We start from the raw sequence: 19,379 nt of genomic DNA on the forward strand, positions 1-19,379 counted from the left end.
AATTGGACACTATTTGCTAAGAAAACCATGTGTAATTTGGGAGAAAAACTGATCCTCAGCCCGATAAACAACAAGGAGATGACTGCTTTAAATGACGTAGGTCTCTTGTTAAAGAAACTGCTTGGAACAAAACTTTCAACCATCTTTAATATTCACTGTTATGTTCTAAAAGGTTAACATTTCCAAACAAAGGATTATTTTCAAATATATATGAGGGAATACAAAGTTGCAGGATATGTTTAAGTAGATATTTTTCTGCCTTTGGTAACGTGCAGTGCAAGATGTTAATGAAAGTCTGACACCGCAATAAAGATCTGATTTTTTGGCTTGATAAATAGATGACATTAAAAATCTAAACTTTTAATTTTAGTTTTTGAAGAAATTCATTCACCAGCTTCACAGTCCTTTGGTTTTCTTCTCCATTATGGTTAACTCTGTATGCAGTACGGAGAAGAAGGCTACAAACTTCTTTGCTTGTATGAGTTGTCTCAGTAATCTGAAGAGAAACAGAGAAGATGGGAAATAATGCAATTATGTTGCTAAGTACTAAGAATTCTCCATTAACATTTGCAATAAACCCACAGATTTGTCCTTCACCACTGAACACGTGAGATGCTCTGAGTTCAAAAGCAGCTTCTGCCCAAGGCATCCCTTTTTCATACATCTTGGTGGAACTGAGCAACTTTGAGATGTCTACTGTTCTCTCAAATTTAAGTGAAACAAATCAAAACATCAAAAAGCTTTTAAAGGAAACACAAATGGACAGACAGTGTAACCATTTAGAAGTCATTTTAGAAAACAACCAAAAGCACATGAAGGTTTTGGGTGAGTTTGGGGAGACAATTCAATTCTGTAAAGCTTTCAAAAGTAAAAATAAATCCCTCTCCCAAAAGATGACAAAGTACATGGAAAAGACCCTAATTTGCAGTTCTTGCAGATCAGGAGAGACTTCACTCCATGTTATCTGCGGTGTTAATCCCAAAGTTTACCATGCTAACCAAAACCACTGCCATGCATCCCTGCTTGGTTCCACAGCATTCTGCCTTTCCTATATTGTCTTCAGGCCTTTTCAAATCACAGAGAGCCTAGCTACACTTTAATGATTACACAGATACAGTCAAAATTAAGCAGACCAACATACTCTGACCTACAACAGCTCATGACCACCCTGCATGGGGGAATACTCAGAGTTTTGCAAGTTAGTTATGTTGCTTTCTATGAAGAAAGAAGAAATTGCCTTCAGTCTTCCTGAGAGGTTTAAAGTAGCAGACTTGCATATTACAGCATCACTGCTCAACAGCCACACTCCTCAAAAGAGAAACTTTAATCAGCAAACTGTAAAAATACATACAACTCCACTACTTTTACCATTACATTCTTATGCTAAGAAGAAATCAGTAATTTGTGAACTTACACCTAAAATGCTAGAAATATGTTAGCCCTTCTTAAACAGAAAAATGCTATGTCTGTTCAGTCAGCCAGAAGGAATAACGACCAAAATAGCTTTCCAGTTGTCATAAAATCAGACTGCTTATATATGCCGTATACTCTATACAGATGGAAGAGCACACTGCTGCTGAAAGGAAAAACTTTCAAAGTGCTAAACCACACACTACACCTAGACCTGCTTGCATGGGAAGCTTGTACTTCTTAGAAGAGTATGGTTTTATAGTCAGTGAAGAATAAATTCCTAATCTCATACTGAGATAGCACTATTTATCTTCAGAGACACATTTTACAGTTTGCACCAATATACCTGAAGGCAAAATATTGTGGCATGCTTCCAATATTTTACTCTTCTTCTCTTCAGTTTTTTTTCGCGGCCTAAGTGACAGTCTCTCAGGTCTTTATTCTTTTTTTTCTTTCAGTTATCACACAATTTTCCTCTCTGACTTTGCTGAAGCACCAAGCTTCTGCCTCATCAATGTTAATGCTTAGTAACTAGTTGCTTTACATAATGGAAAAGAGAGAGAAGACAATTCCATCATCTCTGCAGCAGCTGGATAATTAAGGGAGTGACTTATAACTGGGAAAAGCAAAATGTTTGCACATGATATCTATGCCAGGTGTAAATGAACTGTAGGTATCCTTTAACTGCAAGCTACTACTCCAGCTATTTCTACAGCTGTATAGTCAGCACAGAAACCTTTTTCAGTGAGATCTTGACAAGAAGTTTCAAGAAGGAAAATACTTTGTCTGTAGCTGAAATAGATGTGTAGCAGGTTAGATATAGTTGCTGAAGTCATGATCTTCTTTAATTTTCTGTTATGCATTTTCTTTATTAAGAGGTAGGAACTTAAATCCGAAATAGTAAAAAAAAAAAAATAGTTACTAAAACTGAAAGAAAGGAAGAAACACTTACATGGTCAATAAATTCTTGGGCAACCTTATGTCCACCAGAAGAAAAGAGCAAAAAGTTGGTAAGAAGATGTGTTATAAGATCCTGGTTACAACACTGCTTTATATCCGTAATACTGTGTACAACACTCTCCAGATCTTTGACAGAAAGGACTGTACAGTTGAAGAGCATCATTAGACGACTGTAGACTGCTTGAGCTTCTACCTATAGGAAACAATTTCAAAGGATGCAGGATCAGAGAAGAGTAAAGGTCATACCTGTGGTATTTTTCCTTTGGATTTATTCACTAACAGGAAACTGAATCCTTGGAAGAAACTCCCAAACATGAAAACAGTTTGAATTTAAGCAGCAGGGAGAACAGGGAAGGAAGGGCTGTACACATTTCTTTTGTACTGATTCACACACACAGAGCTGGACAGAATGGATTTTTTAACTTTCTTTGGTCTTGCAAATTAAGCAGGCAGGGCATCAAGCCAGGATTTGACCTTTTTTAATAATAAAAGGAAATGGAGAAAGTCCCTCAGCAGAACACGGTCAGATTTTTGCATTGTGGGAAAAAGAACAGAGGCTCCTCAAGGGCTCATTCACTATTGCTGCTACAAATCAATTAAATCCCCATGCAACCTGACCTCGGCTGATAAAATGTTCTGGTAAGAACGCAGGTTTTTTCCTTCTTCCTGTGTTGTTTGCAACTTGTGTTTTTACCTTTTGAGTTAGCCAATAAAAACTAACTTTTACTGGGAGTAGAAAACAGAAGATTTTAGCATCTACATAATGGAAAAAGAACTATAAGCAACTATTGCAAAAAATCCTAACAATAAATCTGTTCACTATATTAAAAATAAACCAAACAAACTGGTAGGAAAAAAGCCAAATAAGTAAGTTCAGAAACAATGGAAAAATATACCACTGCAGACCCAAAGGAAAAGGACACCCGTTTCTCAACCATGTTCACTAGGACAACTTCTTTCAGTTATTTTACCTGACCTTGCTTCTCTCATCCCCACCCTATTAACAATTCCATATGCAATAGTCTGAAAAAGCTGCTGTTCTTGAATTATGTCCACAATTACATGCGAGGCAACAAATGATACCAGAACTTAAAGAAAGGTAACTGGAATTCTGCAAGATTCTTTAACCTTCTGTGCATCCTATTTTTGGTCTGCCTTCATCCCATGTGCCAGAGACTGGAGATTTATAGTAGCAGGCTCTGCTCCATGAGCTCACATACCCTAGGAGACTCATTCTTAGTGCCAAAGTTACTATGAACAGCCTCCAAGTTTTGTTCCTCCAGTGTTTCAGAGTCTAAAGGTATGAAAGGACTCAAACAAGTGAATAAATACTGAGGAGCAGAATATTCAGTCCTACACATAAAAGTCTAGTGAACAGCAAAAGTAGCCTTTTTCTTCTTTAAATCATTGTAACCCTATGTATTCCACTCCTGCCGATATATAAGCTGCTATCTAAAGTAAGTAGCAGGAAGACAAAATCTTAAGTGACGAGTGCACACCTTTCCACACAAAAATATGCTGAATGAAAAGTCCTTCAGCTTGGTATTTGCCAGAATTTCCCATCCCACCTTAATTCGTAACTGGTGAAAGCTGCAGAGGTTGAGGAGGAAACTACTCCATTTGAAAGAGCTGAGAGGTAACCTGCCGAAAGACAAATTAAAAGAAAAAAACACATGTCTACTAAAGGCAGGAGCTTTGCATGAACTGTGGGAATGTTTCTGAAGTAGCCTGACCTGTGGAAAAAAAATGTCTCACTTGAAGTAATTGAAGAAAAGAATCATAATGAACTGAAATATTAAACCTCTGGGAACAGATGAGCAACTCTGTAGGCTGTCAGTGGAAAAGCTTTTTTCTCACTAAACTTTGTCATATATTATGACAGAATAACAAACTGATAGAATAGGAGACAGACAGGGAGATTATTTTATATATGGGACAATGCGATTTCATTCTGTGGTGCTGGAGTTAGAACAAAGTTCCATACATAGATCCACACTTATAGTCTCTTGAGTTCCATTCATCCATTTTTATTGCTTTTTTCCCAAAACTGCATTCTAAAACCAGCTCTGGTTTCTTTACTTCACTGTAGCTCTAACCAAACTCCACTCAGCCAACATCCTACCCCTGCTCCTAGACTGTAAGAAATTAAAGAGAAAAAAAATTTAAAAGTGATTGGGACGTCAGTTTGTGTTTGTAGTGCCATCTATGTGGTGGGAGGGGAAGTGAAGGAAATAAAATATTGCAGAACATGCTGTTGTACATGGGCCATTAGATGTAAAATGAAAGCATGATGTTTTACTAGCATGGCGGACTGAGTTGCATTTTTAAATCAAACAGAATCCGTTTTCAAATCAAGGAAAACTAGAGATGCTGCAGCTACATTTTGAATCTGGGCTTTGTAGATCAGATTGCTTGGGGCAGATCAAACTCGCATATAGGTCTTGCATGTATTTGCATGCATACAGAGACACACAGCCCTTTTCGTGCAGTACAGTGCATAAGGTTAGAACATCACTTCCTTCTTTTAGAAACTTACCATATGGGCATATAATATACTTGTTACAATCTCATACATGCCAAAAATCAGTAAAGATACATAAGAGAAATCAGAATAGATGGGCAAGGTTAGGATTCAGGGCTGTGTCTGATAAGCTTCTTTACTGCTTCAACTGCTGCTGTGATTTCCCTTGTGTTTTCTTCTCAGAAGATGCCATAACACAGGAATGCTGAATTCTGCCTCACAATGATTTAAAAAATACCATTCCTAACAAGTAGTTATAACTTATATATAACTTATAAGTTATAACAAATAACAAGTAGTTTTACTTGTGATTGAAAGCACCTAAGTTATCCAAAAGAAAGCCAAGAAGGTGTAATCTATGTAATGTACTTAAAAAAGAGGAAAAATGTTTTCTAAATGTCACCAAGAAAATCCACAAAAATTATCTTTCAACTTCTCCACTGCAACACAATTCCCAGGAGACCTTGTAAAACCAATACCTTCTCCAGTGTAGACCTTTCATTTTTCTGGTGTGTGCTATCTGTTTTATACCAATAAGATATAAGCAGACAATTGACTGCTTGTTGCTGCTTACTATTGGTACATTACCCACCATTGTTTGAGTCCTTTGTTGATTTTCATTCTGAGGACAGTAGTAAAATGCCAGCAGCCACAGCAAAGCATCAGGTTCTACAGCAGCCTTCAGTAATTGTTCTGCTGCAATATCCAGCCATTCTCCAAAATGAGCAACCAAAAACCAGATTTCAAAAAGGTCAGCAAGGGAACTGGAAAATAACAATGATATAGTTAAGTGTTTCTTGTTATTTAACATTTTTAAATGTCATAAGTTAACTGCAAAGGGTGCTGGCATGAAAATAAAAATCCTTACTCTTCAACAGATAATGCTGTATCTGCTAAGCATATAGCCATGTACTAACCATCATCTGCAGTCATGATCAAATGAGATGCACCCAGTGCTACTAACAGATTTTGTCAGTAGATCAGACTATCCATAAGACTCATTTCTAATAAACTGTGACAAAATACTATGTATTAAAATGTGTATCATACAATTAAACTTTATAATTTATACTCTCCAGCTGAAGGATTTTCAAAACTTTAAATCATATCTCACGTGTTGTATTCTAACATAATGTTGCCTTATATTGTCTTCCAGTTTCTCTCTGTTGCTTTCCAGAATTATTTTCTGGTTTTTGGTAATTTGTGAGGCACACGTTTTTTGGTAATTCATGAGGAATTACATTTAGATGGATTAAATACAAAGTTTTTAAGGATATTCATCTCCTGAGTCTTAAAATTCAGGTCCTCTTTAATTAAAAATTTGAAGGTATTTACAACTGGGTTACTGCAGTAAGAAAAAGAAAGGCGAGGATGGACCACAGCTCATCTCAACATTTTCTCACATGTAATCTTCTAAAATTAAGATAAGACTAAAGAAAAGAGAAATAATAGGGAGATGCAAAACAATGGTAGGTGTTTCTGAAGCAAGAAGTCAAACTGAGTGTGGAAGGAAGGACAGCCAGAAAGAGATTAGGAACCAGGAACAATTATTCCTATTAAGTTTGGCAAAAATTTGAAGAATTAGAGGGTTTTCTTACGTTTTATTCCTGGGGACTCCCTAGACCTGCTATGCCACCCTTCCCAGGAAAGTCCAAGAGGTCTTAGAAATTTCAGGAGTTGATGACATCGTCTGATACCATCATATCATCTGGGGAACGTGACAAGATCACAGTTGGACCAAACTGCTTTACCTTTAAGAGACTTTCTGAAGAGGTGGGAGGCAGAGTTTTATGGATGAAGGTGTGGTGTGTGTAGATAGTATTCTACATCTGGACTATACCGGTGACTGATATTGTCTACAGGTGTCCTGGAAATTATTGATCCTGTAACTGATATTGTCTATATGCCACAGAATCTCAGAGTCTCAAAATCCTATTCCTAGGACACAAATCCACCACATCAGTATTTTTGTGCAAGCATGATAGTGCACTGACATCAGATGTAAGAGGTTGACATAGAGTCATAGAAGGAAAATACAGTACTGAGGTGACTGCTATAAAAGTCACCATTGTGGATATTCCAAAGCTTTTAGAGGGGTAGCAGCATGGCTCAGAGTGCAGGGAAGTATAGGGAAGTATATGAAAGGGCTAGTCAACAAAAGGAGAACAGGCATGCTTCTATTATTGTAATACATTATGATGGATGATATTTGTTTTAATTGTTTGTTCTAAATTTGATTTATGTGTTTCTTTAAGAAGCCAGGGTCAGCTACTGATCAACTCCAAGGGTGGAAAGGTTTGACAGACTTCAGGGATGAACAGGCAAGACACAGCACTGAACTGCAGCTCATATAGAAAGTGAGAAGCTGCCAACAGACAGCCTGGCCTCAGAGGGAATTGCAAAAAGGTTTCTTCTGCCACTCAACAACAAAAATAAAAGCCTCCATGAGTTAACTGAAACCAAGCGTGTATGCAAGCATCTGTCTTCCAGGACACAGGGAGGCAGCTGGGATATCTTGTTTTGCAGGTCTGTCTAGCCCACATCTTCTATGCTTCTACTGAAGTATTTCAAGTTTTGAATCAAAATTAAATTGGTTTCTTTGACTTTAAAAGCCGTTTAACATTCTTTGGAAAGCTCACTCTTGGAGCAGATCTAAGCAGACTCATAACCAAGCTCTAGCTGGGTCAGGTCTCATCACACACCTGGTAAGAAAGAATTACAGGGCAGCAACAGATAGAGATGTATCTTTTTTCATTCTTTTCATGTAGTCCTAGAGCATCAACTACTAAAGCAGAATTCAGGTAGACAAACATTGTCATTCATTACAGTAACTATTTGGACAAAAAAAAGCTAAGGGCAACAGGTCAGAAACATGAGGTGTCAGCTCAAAGAGTAATATAACAAACAATGATACTGCAGTCTAGCAGTCATATCTTTATGAAAAAAATCAAGAAGTTTGAAGTTTGGATGTTTGCACAAGCCTGCAGAAAGCCAGTATAAGCTCCTTGATAAAACAGTACTGCTCACAACAGGCTCTTTCCAACATTAGCTGCTTTTCTGGTTGGAATAATTAACTCGTTATTCAATCTAGAATCAGTTTTAAAAGTTTTGGGGGAGAAATGGGAGAGTAGCCAAGTAAGCATTTCTGTATACAGCTAGCTATTTGCTGAAATGAAAGGAACAACAAGATTTTGTTTAATCAGAGGCTTATTGATCAGGTCTATATATGTGCCAAGTCCTATTTAAAACAAAGCTCTATTTAGAGAATAATAAGACAGTGATTAAATGTAGCCAGTAAAGACTTCAAATTACATGACTTTTCACAAAACAATATATGGAAAGGACAAAAAGTTAGAAAATATAGTACTGCTTACCTAATATTTGTATCTTCTATTAATGCTTTAAGCATGTCTGAAATGCATTTCAAATGTTGAGACCAGTGTGTAGTTGGCAGTTCTGAGAAGGGAGGATGAAAATAAAACTTTTAAAATTCTAGTCTGTCCCACTAGAACAGAACAGTGAAATTAACCATATTAAGCTAGCATTAAAATTTGTGCACTCGATTCAGTCATCACAAAGCATTTAAAATTTCATTTTAAAATTTCACAGTTTTGATCAATACCTATTACTATGTTTCTTAGAACAATTCATTGACAAAGCCATGTGAGTAAGTACAGCTAGGAATATTCAAATTAGGCCGATGTACGCTTGTGTAAATGCTACCTCAATATTAATATAGAATTAGTGGAGTAACATTCTCAGAAGCTCTTGTACCGAGCTGAAATTATTGCTCATGAAAAACTGTACCATATTGAGCAGTGGTTTCTGGATCTATAAAAATGGGAAAACCGAAAAAGATACTAGGTTTGCAATCTAAAGTATCAGCAGAATTCAAGATTCAGAGACAAATGGCAAGGCTATTTCTTGTAACATACATATGAAAATTTTCATAATGACAGTATTATAAAGTAAGAATATTTAGTATTTGTACAATCTCAGTAACTTGTCTTCATTCCTACAAAATTATGCACTGTTATTCACTTTTGTTTTAGTTTTCTTTAAAGTTACATCTGTATTATTTTTACATAAGAATTAGATGTTCCTGCAAAAAATACATTAAAAGAATATTATTAAAATTGCTAAGTCAACAAACCTTATTTAGGAAATGGCAAAATTTTGTCTTCATCCCTTTTAAAGTTATTTTAAGATATATACAGATCATGCAAGTTGGCTAATGCTGCAGATATTTCATGAAGAAACTTACCAAAAGGATGTCTGATTAAAGCTGTTACAAGAGGCTGGTAATGGTGAGGGAAGTAGGCCTTCAGTGGAAATTTTTGCTAAGATACAAAATTGTTATTTTAAAAGCTTTCTGGTCAGTTTTCAAAACAAACCCACAGTGAACATTGTGATCTAGGGTAGTAACTAACAATACAGACTAAAGTAAGAGAACAGAAAAGTAACTCTACACAATTTTAGGATTTTGCATAAAGAAAGAAGGGGAATATTTAGGAAAAGCTTCCTTAGAAAAAGTAATTATATGTGGATTTTTTCAAATACACGCATTAAAAAAGATTCATGGTATGAAGAAAATCACATCTTAATATTCCTAGGCATTTTCCCTGTAATCACAAAAGTCCTCACTCTTAATATGCAGAGGTTAAAAGAGGCACTAATTAGTTTATTTTTCAATGTAAACAGATTCATAGATCATATTAAACTATGAACAAGTAACATCTGCAAAATCTGAGGGTGTGATGTAGATTATTGCCTTCTGTTGAAAAATGGAAACCTAAAATTCTTAGGATCTGGTTCAGCACAAGATAGGGTAATCATACATAACAGACTTGTCCTCTGTTTATCTGGGTACGTGTGATTTGCATACTGTGAACATCGATGTTTGTGTAATTGAGACTAGCAGCAGCATGCCTTTAATCTTTTTGTTCTGCAAACATCTACTACAGGCACGTTTAATGTGTAGCACATTAAGACACATGTGTAGCAAGTGCAATATGAACGAACTCCCTTTTACGTGGATTGAAAATTGGCTGAACAGCCAGGCCCAGAGGGCCTGTGATCATTGACACAAAGTCTAGCTGGAGGTCAGTAACTAAGAGTACCCCAAGAGTCAATAGTGTGTCTGTTTAACATCTTCATTAATGATCTGGATGATGATGCAGTGTTCCCTCAGCAAGTTTGCTGATGACACAAAACTGGGAGAAGTGGCCAATACACCACAGAGTCATGCTGCCATCCAGAGGGACCTTGACAGGCTGGAGAAATGGGCTGACAGGCCCCTCACAAAGTTCAAAAAGGAGAAAGTATGAAGTCCTGCACCTGGGAAGGAACAACCCCAGGCACCAGTACATGCTAGGAGCCAACCAATCAGAAAGCAGCTTGGCAGAAAAGGGCTTGGGTGTCCTGGTGGACACCAAGTTGAACATGAGCCACCAATGTGCCCTTGCCAAAAAGGCAGCAAATGGTACCTTGAGCTGCATTAGGCAAAGGATTGCCAGCAGGTTGAGGGAGATAGTCCTTCCCCTCTCCAAACTTGGAGTACTGTGTCTGCTTCCAGTCTCCTTAGTACATGAGAGACATTGACATACTGGAGAGAGTTCAACAAAGGGCCACAACGAGGATTAAGGGACTCGAGCATCTCTCCTATGAGGAAAAGCTGAGTAAGCCTGGAGAAGAGAAGGCTCAAGGGGGATCCTATTGATGTATATACCTGAAGGGAGGGCGCAAAGAAGATGGAAGCTAGGCTCTCTCAGTGGTGCCCAGTAACAGGACCAGAGGCAATGGGCACATTCTGAATATTACAAAACAGTTTTTTGGGTTTTGTTTTTTTTTCCTACAGAGAGGGTGACCCAGCACTGGTACAGGTTGCCCAGAGGGGTTGTAGAGTCTCAGTCCTTGGAGATACTCAAAAGCCAACTGGACATGGTGCTGGGCAACTGGTTCTAGGTGGCCCTGCTTGAGCTGGGGGGTTGGACAAGATGACCTCCAGAGGTCCTTTCTAACCTGAACCACTCTATGATTCTGTCATTTCAGTCTTCAAGTCTCCATACCAATGACCTTAGAACATTTTTGTCTCCTTTCTTCAAGAGACAATTTAGTAAGCAAATCACCTCTTGAAACACAGACTGGGAATATAAATTCTATAAATGGGATAAATTTCTAAATCAAATGAAGACCATATTTAGTAACTCATTTCTTTTGGGATATAGATGCATGCATCTTATAAACAAATAGAATGACACATTCTCTCTCTACTCATTTTTTTGTTGTGTAAACAACAGTTAATCGAAATTACAGCACACTAATATATACGCTATTCTCTGACAGTATGCATCACTGGTATGGTAAGACTCTAAAAACTTGTCAAGTGGAATTAGGTTAATTAAAAATTAATAATCCCTATACTAAAGTATGCATGTAGCCAATTAGCTTGCACCAAACATCCCCATGAAAAAGCAGCCCTTGACATAGTAGTAGCCAAGACAACCCACAGCATGAGTTACTTATGAAAACAGTACTGTAAAGTAAGTGAAAACCAGTTTTCAGCATGCTGTTTAAGCAAAGCAAAAAATGTTTGCTTTCTACCATACAAACACAGTATTTTAGGCAGTTCTTCCCTTCAATAAGCCATCACAAAGTGCAAAACAAGGTACAAAGAGACAGAACAAGTTTGGATGTTGCTCATTATAATAATTGCCATGATGTATAACAGGAAATAAAAGTTTAGCACTGGCTTAAAATATTTATCCAGCTATTTAAAACAAAATTCCTGGATGAAAACCACTGATAATTCTGAAATGATCAAGGCAAAATAATCCTGGAGGAAATTATAATTTCTATCAAATAAAAACATGAACTCTAAGTTCATAATTTACAAGCAACATGACCCAAATATCCTTAGGTCAGCTTTCACCACCATCACAAACTAGACAAAAATCTGCTTGTACAAAACATGGAAAGGATTATCACAACAGTGATCTCAGTACAGCCATTCTTTAATGTCTTATTCAGTGAATACACAAATGATCTTTTTTCCTAAGTAGGTTTAAACCCTGTTTTCTATTTATCCTTTTTCAGTATCCCAAAATATAGAGGAAACAAGACTGTTCCTAAAACCTGTAGCACTTTTTCACACTCTTCAGCTTTTTTCTACCAAACCTTATTCTCTCTAAATGATCTACAAAGTTATTAGAAAAGACAGCTATTTCTGACAGCTGCCACACTGCAACAGTGAATCAATCTCCTCCTACCTTGCAAACCTGTGTGACTGCCAGACATGACCTGGTTCTTTTTAAAATTTTGTGGACACATCTGTTTGCCTAACCTTTTTTCAATTAACTGTACTATAAATTCCTAAGGTCTCAGATGACCCAGCCAGAACCCTCTTCATACTCCGTCATTAATGGTTTTACCATTCCTCTGTGAACTGCTAATGGAGCATTATGTCCTATCAAGGGCATCCAGATACCACAAAGATGGGTGCCTTATGAATATACATAATATTGGTACAACAAAAAAAATATGATCTGACTATTTTAAACAAAATTTAGGAAGCAAGCTGTGCCTGCATTTTTGTATGCCAACTGTTAGTTGACATTACGGTTGATCCATATACTATGAAACAAGGGATTTTAAATACTAATATTTAAAATAATACCTTAATTAGAGGCCCATGAATTAACCTGTATACAGGTTAAATAGAGGAAACTTAGCATTTAAAACCACCTCAAAAAAGCGGGCAATAGCCCATGTCACAATGCCAGCAGGTGAAGGGCTTTCACCCTGAAGGAAATACATCACCTCCACACAGGATTAGCTCTTGGGTGTGTGATAGGTGTGGAATCTTTACTTGCATTCTCCATACAAACACAGTATGCCCCAGTCACCCCCACCTGGGCTACTGTGCTGCTGCATGGCATGAAATTAACATCCACAGCACCTACATATTACGCAAGACAGCTGCAGTTTTGTCCTTAATTCATATTGCCTGAAGCTAGAAGATAGGTTCAATCACACTGCTGATTAAAGACCAGTATGTCACAAGTTCCAAGAAATCCCAAAATTTTCCTAACTACCATCTCCCTAAAAAGATGAAAAAATCAAAGAAACTGGACATTTTCTTAAGTTTAAAGTGAAAGCTATTCATGGTAGAATACCTTCTAAACTTACATCATATGAATTGGAGTTAAACAATCAAACAAAATGGTCAGGATGTGAAATGACAGTGTGATTTGGGAACCCGAAAAGAAGTTTGCAAACTATAAATAAGACAAGACCTTTTCATACGTCCGTTTTGAAATTTAAAAATGAGAAACTGACCCTGCTCTTGTTTAAATTAATACGTACAAAGGAAATTCTATTTAATTCAGTTCAGTAAGAGCTGTGTAAAAATTTGTGCAGAAGAGACACTAAGCTGGGAAAGTTGAAGCTTTAGAATGAGGAAAGATTTCTGAAAAGTCACTGCTGAAGACCAGAAACCGAAACCAGTATGTATCCTGTGTCTTTTACCTTCTGAGCAGACAAATCTGACTATTTGGTATCCTGCTTACAATTATTTGTCTTTCAATGCTGAAATCATAAATTTGGAATGGGGATGGAGTTATTATCTCTGTTTCATTTATTATCAGAAATGCTACTACTGTAAAATAAAAATGCATCTAAGGTTTTTCACCCTTTCTATCGAAGATGGATGATCATGATCATGTTTACTATACAGTCAGAAACATCATCATTAGGGGAACTGCCCCTGTGAAAATCACAGTTTAGGTTGCAGGATTACTCCAGGGTGAAGTCAGGTAAATTGTTCTTACGTATTGGTTTTGCACTATAATTTTATTCGCAGGTGAAAATGTTTGAACTGGACTTTGGCATGTATATAGAGCTGTAGAGAAATGCTATTATTTAGTTCATTATATTCAGTCACATTCTTAACAGTGGAATTGTTCTTTTCTTGTGAAATTTCCTATCTTCTCACTGAAAAGAAACATTAAGAAATAGATCTTGACTAACCTGCTTGTTTTCACTCTGATGAGCCTGAAGGAAGAGCTGTGTAAACACCTGTATTACAGTCATAACTTCTGGAGTTCCATCAGTTTCCAGTAGTGCATTCCTAAGCATTGAAAAGTTAGATTACGACAGATCAGATAATTAGTCTGCTCATCACACCACTGTTAATTGAAAGGAAGAAAAAAAGGTATGATCTTTGTATGCTGTAGATTCAAGCTGTGTCTGAGCTCATTATGCCAGTGTAGAAACTCACAAACACTAACTCTGCAGGCTTTTTTAGTTTTCATTTTTACTTCAAAAAAACCATACACAATGCCTACAAATAAAATAGATTTAGTTAAGTATATACAATATACGTGCAGACACGCATAATTTACCCTACCAACAGTGGCAAAAAAGTGCAAAATTAAAAAAGAGACTGCCACAACTTTATTAGGCAAATTTAGCATCTGAACAGTCTTATTGGGTTCAGAGTAACTATTCCTACAGTTAAGCAACCTTTAGCTCTTTGTGGTTCTGCACCCCATAGGCCATCTCAAATTAGAGAGAAATTAAAATCTAGTACGATCTCCTATGGTATCCGGAGGAAAAAAAAAAAAAAAAAAAAAAAAAAGAGTAAAATCTTGACTTCAACTTTAAACAGAAAACTCCTACTGGAGCCAGGGAAACAAACAAACAAAAGCTGTTGATACAATTTAAAAGTTACGTATTAAAAAAGCTACACATGGAGACTAAACTTAAATAACGCAGCTGCTGTCCAATCGCTGTGGCTATTCAATCGCTGTGACTCCTTAGCGACCATTAAGCATTGCATCAGCAGCACAAACAGAAATCAGTGTATACCAAAGGCATACTTTAGATTAGTACTTGCTACAGTTTTTATCAGGGACCAATGCATTTCAATGTGCTTTCAATGCTGAAATCATAAAATCCACTGTGGATGCTCAGGAAGGTGAATGCTTTAACCGGCCTTCCATGGGGCATAATGTAACTTTGAGCAAATGGAGCAGAAAAACACATGGGCAGCAAAGTGCAACTTTCATTCTCCTATTTGAAAGACATGTAATAGTAAGGAGAAAAAATGTTTAAGGTAAGCTGCCACTGAGACAGCTAACACAGTACTGTACAGAAATTTCACAAAACTACAGGCAAATATAATCATTAATACAAGCACAAGAAACAGAACAGAGAAACTCAAGACAGTCTGGGTGTATGGACTTCTGTATAGCTGCACATAGCAATAAAATAGGCTTCTACTTGGGAAATAAAAACACAAGTTAATATCACTGAGATAGAACAGTTTAGCACAATCAACCTCAACAAAAAGCATGCAAATAGCAGGAAAAGATCCTCCTGAAAGACACATAATGTTTAGATCTGTACTTCTAATGGAACAGTAACCCCCAAAATAAAAGCTTTGTGGCAGCTATGGAAACATAACACAATTTCCAAGCAGTGAAGAATGATGTCTTTATCAGCAGCTCTGTAAAATCTCACATGTGACTAAATCTGGACTAGTACCTTAATGTCTGCACACCACTTGATAATAGTTGGAAGGATGTCAGAGAAATACGATAAAAATTAATACAAAGCTGCAGAAACCAACCGGTCTGCAAAAGCCAGCTAACATATACAGCTTCATGCAATACCAAGAGGACCTGAAACACAGTATTTTAAAAATATATTATGGATTTAATACAACCACATAGAGGAACAAGCATACTAAGTAGAAACAATTGAAAGCAAACAAGGGAGCAGAAATGTAGGCTGAGCAAAAGGAAAACACGACGAATTCCTAAGACTATTTGGAATATTAACACAAGTGCAAAGTTGTATTTGGAAGTATGCTGCTGGACAAGGTCCTGCATTATCTAAGAAACAGCATCTCATCCATTTCTACTGTCTATCAAATAGAAAGGGTGCAAAAGACCTATGTAGCCTTGTGTTATTTTCAGAAAGTATTTTATATACCATGACCCTAAATAAGTCCAGAAGCCTGGAAAAATGTTGTCTCCCTATACCATCACAATATACAGCCTCCAGTCTAAGACATTAGTACAGCTCTGCTGAAGTCACACCAATTTTCTAGTGCATTTTGCTTTAGGAAAGTAACTGTTCAGAAAATGTTAGTTGTGCTCAAACACTGGACTACAGCAACAGAAAGGACTGCTGTAGCAACAGCTGCCAAGTGGTTTCACTCTCACAATACAGCAGTCTACAGTTTGTACAGCAAAGACTCTTCTGTTAGTGCCTACACAAACCTAAATATGCACACAGACACACGAACGTCCCTGAACACGTGCACCTGGGAGGCCTTTTTTCTTAAGATGGAAACCACTCCATGAACAAAGAATGTCAGTCACTAAATATATTACTGTTGTATCAAAACTGTAATACTGATAACCCTGGCAGTAGATCTACTTTAAAAGAACGATAAAATGATAAGTCAAGTGAAGTGAAGAGAAAAAGTCACTGAAAACTGAGTACAAAAGTCTGGAAGCCCCCATGTGGTAAACAATATATATTGCTTCAAAATAATCTTAACGCATTCAAAGCCAAACACATTATTAACAGGCAAATCAATAGTTTAATGCCACTAAGAACATATCTGATATAAATCCTAAAGACTATTAACATAATGTAAAAGAGGCTACACTGGCAAGTGCAAATGTTTTAGCTAAATTCCATGCTCATGCTGGCATGGGCCATGCCATTTCAACATTTATAATTTTCACCTCAAAATCCCATTTCCACCACAAATCTCTACTGAAGTACAAAATAAATTATAAATTTTAAAGGCTAAAATACAATGTAGTCAACTGTATCAATTATTATTATGATGTAACTTTTATGTAAAGTTCACGAGATTTTTAACATTTTTCATTAATTGCACTATATTACACAAAAGTGGACACTAAGGCATACAGGTAAAGAAAATACATCCTGAAATTATAATACATCCCAGATTATAATACTCCTTTTCATGAAGAAAATTTCAATGTTTAGACTGATCATTTGAAACACTTCTCACTACAATTTCAAAACTTACTTGAAAATTTCATTTACAATTTTGAAAATGGCAGGATGGCTTGCTGCTTGGGGCTGTTGATAAAAAAATTAAAGAAAATTAGTCATTAATAAGAAACAACTCAAACTCCACTGTATAATTTACAGTTTAACTCATGGATGTTAGTACATTGCAATTATTAAACTGTAAATCTCAGATCAACTCTTACTAAGCCCTCAGATTTTCTCAGGATTAGGTTCTTCAAAATAACTATGTCAAAGTCATGGAAGGAGATCCACAGGGATACTAAGCAGGCTAAACAGCTGATAAACGCGAACATGGCATCCCAAACTGTTTATGACAACAAATCACTAAAAATCACTATGATCACTAAACATACTAAAGATGGCAGACAGAAAGAACAGGTTGTTGCATGCAGTTGCAAGAGGCAAGAGTCAGGGAGCAGATTTACAAAAAGCTTTTCTCTCCTCTTCACAGACAATCCCTTTTGGATATGCTTTGAAATTCTTGCTACATCTTCAAAATTAAATTCCAGAAATTAAATTTATTTATCACCTTTGTCTTTTATACTACTGCACACATTTTGGTCCAAGACATTTTTTCACAGTATTATCATCTTCTGTGAATTTCAGAGCTGCTAGTAAAAGCTAAATATCTCAGTGCATCAAAATGTATTTTTTTTAAACTAGTGAAAGTTTTTATCACGCTACCATACAAAAGACTGTTTTAAGAAAGTTGTTATATTAAACATGCACTAGCAAACACACTACTTTCTAATCCCATATTCTTAAATTCTAAGATTTATTAGGCTTTTATAGAGCACCAAGAATAAAAAACTACTTACACATTCCCTAGAGTATATTTGCCTAAGTAAAAAAACAAATTCATGCTTTGTGTTTCTGAAGCCAGCATGTGAAGATTTGATAAGAACACAGTTCCTTAGCAATCTAGAGTAATGTTTCTTTAATGAAATACATTCTACAAAATTCAGGAAGGAAGAGCATTTATAAATGGCATTTATTGTAACAGCAGTAAGTGCCTGATGCACTATTCAAAGAAAACTTTTATGCATTTGTTTCAAGCTAACAACTACCAAGTAGAATAGAAATTTTTTGGTTTTAATTGCACACAGGTAGAATGAGGACTTGACTTTATATGATCCCTATATAGTAATCTCAGACAATAAAGAGACAACCTTTAATATAAGCTGTCTAGAAAAGCTCCTTGTTTCTCACAGTTGTCTTTGCCATACTGGAAATAGTAGAAGGCACCTCATTTTCATGTTTTACCACACTTTGTCACACGACTGTAGCTAAACTGTCCTATTGAACGTGTGCCATCTAGTGTTCGAGAGTATTTACAGCCGGTTGTTTGGAAGTGCAAAGAACAGCAAGCAAAGGTGGTCTTCAAAATTCCATTGCTACAGGGAGGAAAAAAAAAAAGGCTGGATAAGATAAAAAAGACACATTAACGTATTTTTTTAAAAAGGAAAATTTGCACTAGATGATCTCCACAGGTGCCTTCCAACGCCAACCATCTGCAATTCTGTGAAAACAGTGGAAAGTGAGAAGTGTGTTTTTCATTCCTGTGGGCTAAACGGTTGAATTCATCCATTTCTCCACTGTCTTTTCAGACACTCTACCTACCTTTGCACACACACCTCTGAGATGACGTACCAACCCACTGTTGATTAAGACACGTTGAACATAAACTAGAAAGGGTCCATCAGCACACTGCCACACTTAACAAGATGAAATCATATTTGAACAAGCCCAAAATAAATGTTCTGTATGCAACAGTGAAAAAGTCTGCACCCTTTCCTGCCAGAAAGCAGCAATCTACAGTAGTCACTACAAGAAACCACAGTTAATAGCTCCTAGAATTTAATCTACACTACTGAAATCAATATGCATTTCATCACCGGCATTCAAAAGGGAAAACAAAAAAAAAAACCACCCCAGCCCCAAACCTCACCATTATCTAATTCCACCAGATTTTGATCAATGGACTGCATGGAATTACTTTGCAAGCACTCCAAGTAAGAATGCTATCACAGCGCAAAAGTCTCCAAGGCAATTTGAAGATATGCCTGTTAGGTAGCAGGAGTAGAGCAGGCAGCACAGCTCTGCTGCGGCCAGCAGCAATTCTGGAGTTTGGGAGGGTTTAACAATTTCAGGAGGGATTCTCACAGGGTTTTCATGTTGTTGACATTATCTCCTTATTTTTTCAAAATAAAAACACATTTCACATTTTAATAATCTCATCTGTGACTATGCACTATTTTTCACAGAAAGCTCAGAAAACCAAACATACTATCTACCAGGAGCTTGTTCCATCACTTATAAAAAACACATAATACATACAGTACAACACACACTAAATCAAAAAGATCCAAACACAGGGAATAGGAGCTGCATGCATGATATTATGATTACA

General features: G+C 36.6%; 1 protein-coding gene across 3 annotated transcripts in view; it reads right to left on the reverse strand.

Annotated features, from left to right (window-relative positions):
* Positions 1–352: 352 nt before the first annotated feature.
* The window catches only part of FANCC (FA complementation group C), a 71,515-nt gene continuing 52,488 nt past the window's right edge, over positions 353–19,379 (reverse strand). For all 3 annotated transcript variants that reach the window (XM_009959950.1, XM_086479899.1, XM_086479897.1), the window contains 7 exons: positions 16,965–17,017; positions 13,919–14,018; positions 9,156–9,231; positions 8,266–8,347; positions 5,484–5,655; positions 2,363–2,563; positions 353–496 (listed from right to left, as the gene is read on the reverse strand). In XM_009959950.1, the coding sequence (XP_009958252.1) occupies positions 353–496; positions 2,363–2,563; positions 5,484–5,655; positions 8,266–8,347; positions 9,156–9,231; positions 13,919–14,018; positions 16,965–17,017 (828 nt within the window). The remainder of the gene's footprint in view (positions 497–2,362; positions 2,564–5,483; positions 5,656–8,265; positions 8,348–9,155; positions 9,232–13,918; positions 14,019–16,964; positions 17,018–19,379) is intronic.

The sequence above is a fragment of the Leptosomus discolor genome, chromosome Z (genome assembly GCF_034619465.1).
Source record: "Leptosomus discolor isolate bLepDis1 chromosome Z, bLepDis1.hap2, whole genome shotgun sequence".
Classification (NCBI taxonomy): domain Eukaryota; kingdom Metazoa; phylum Chordata; class Aves; order Leptosomiformes; family Leptosomidae; genus Leptosomus; species Leptosomus discolor.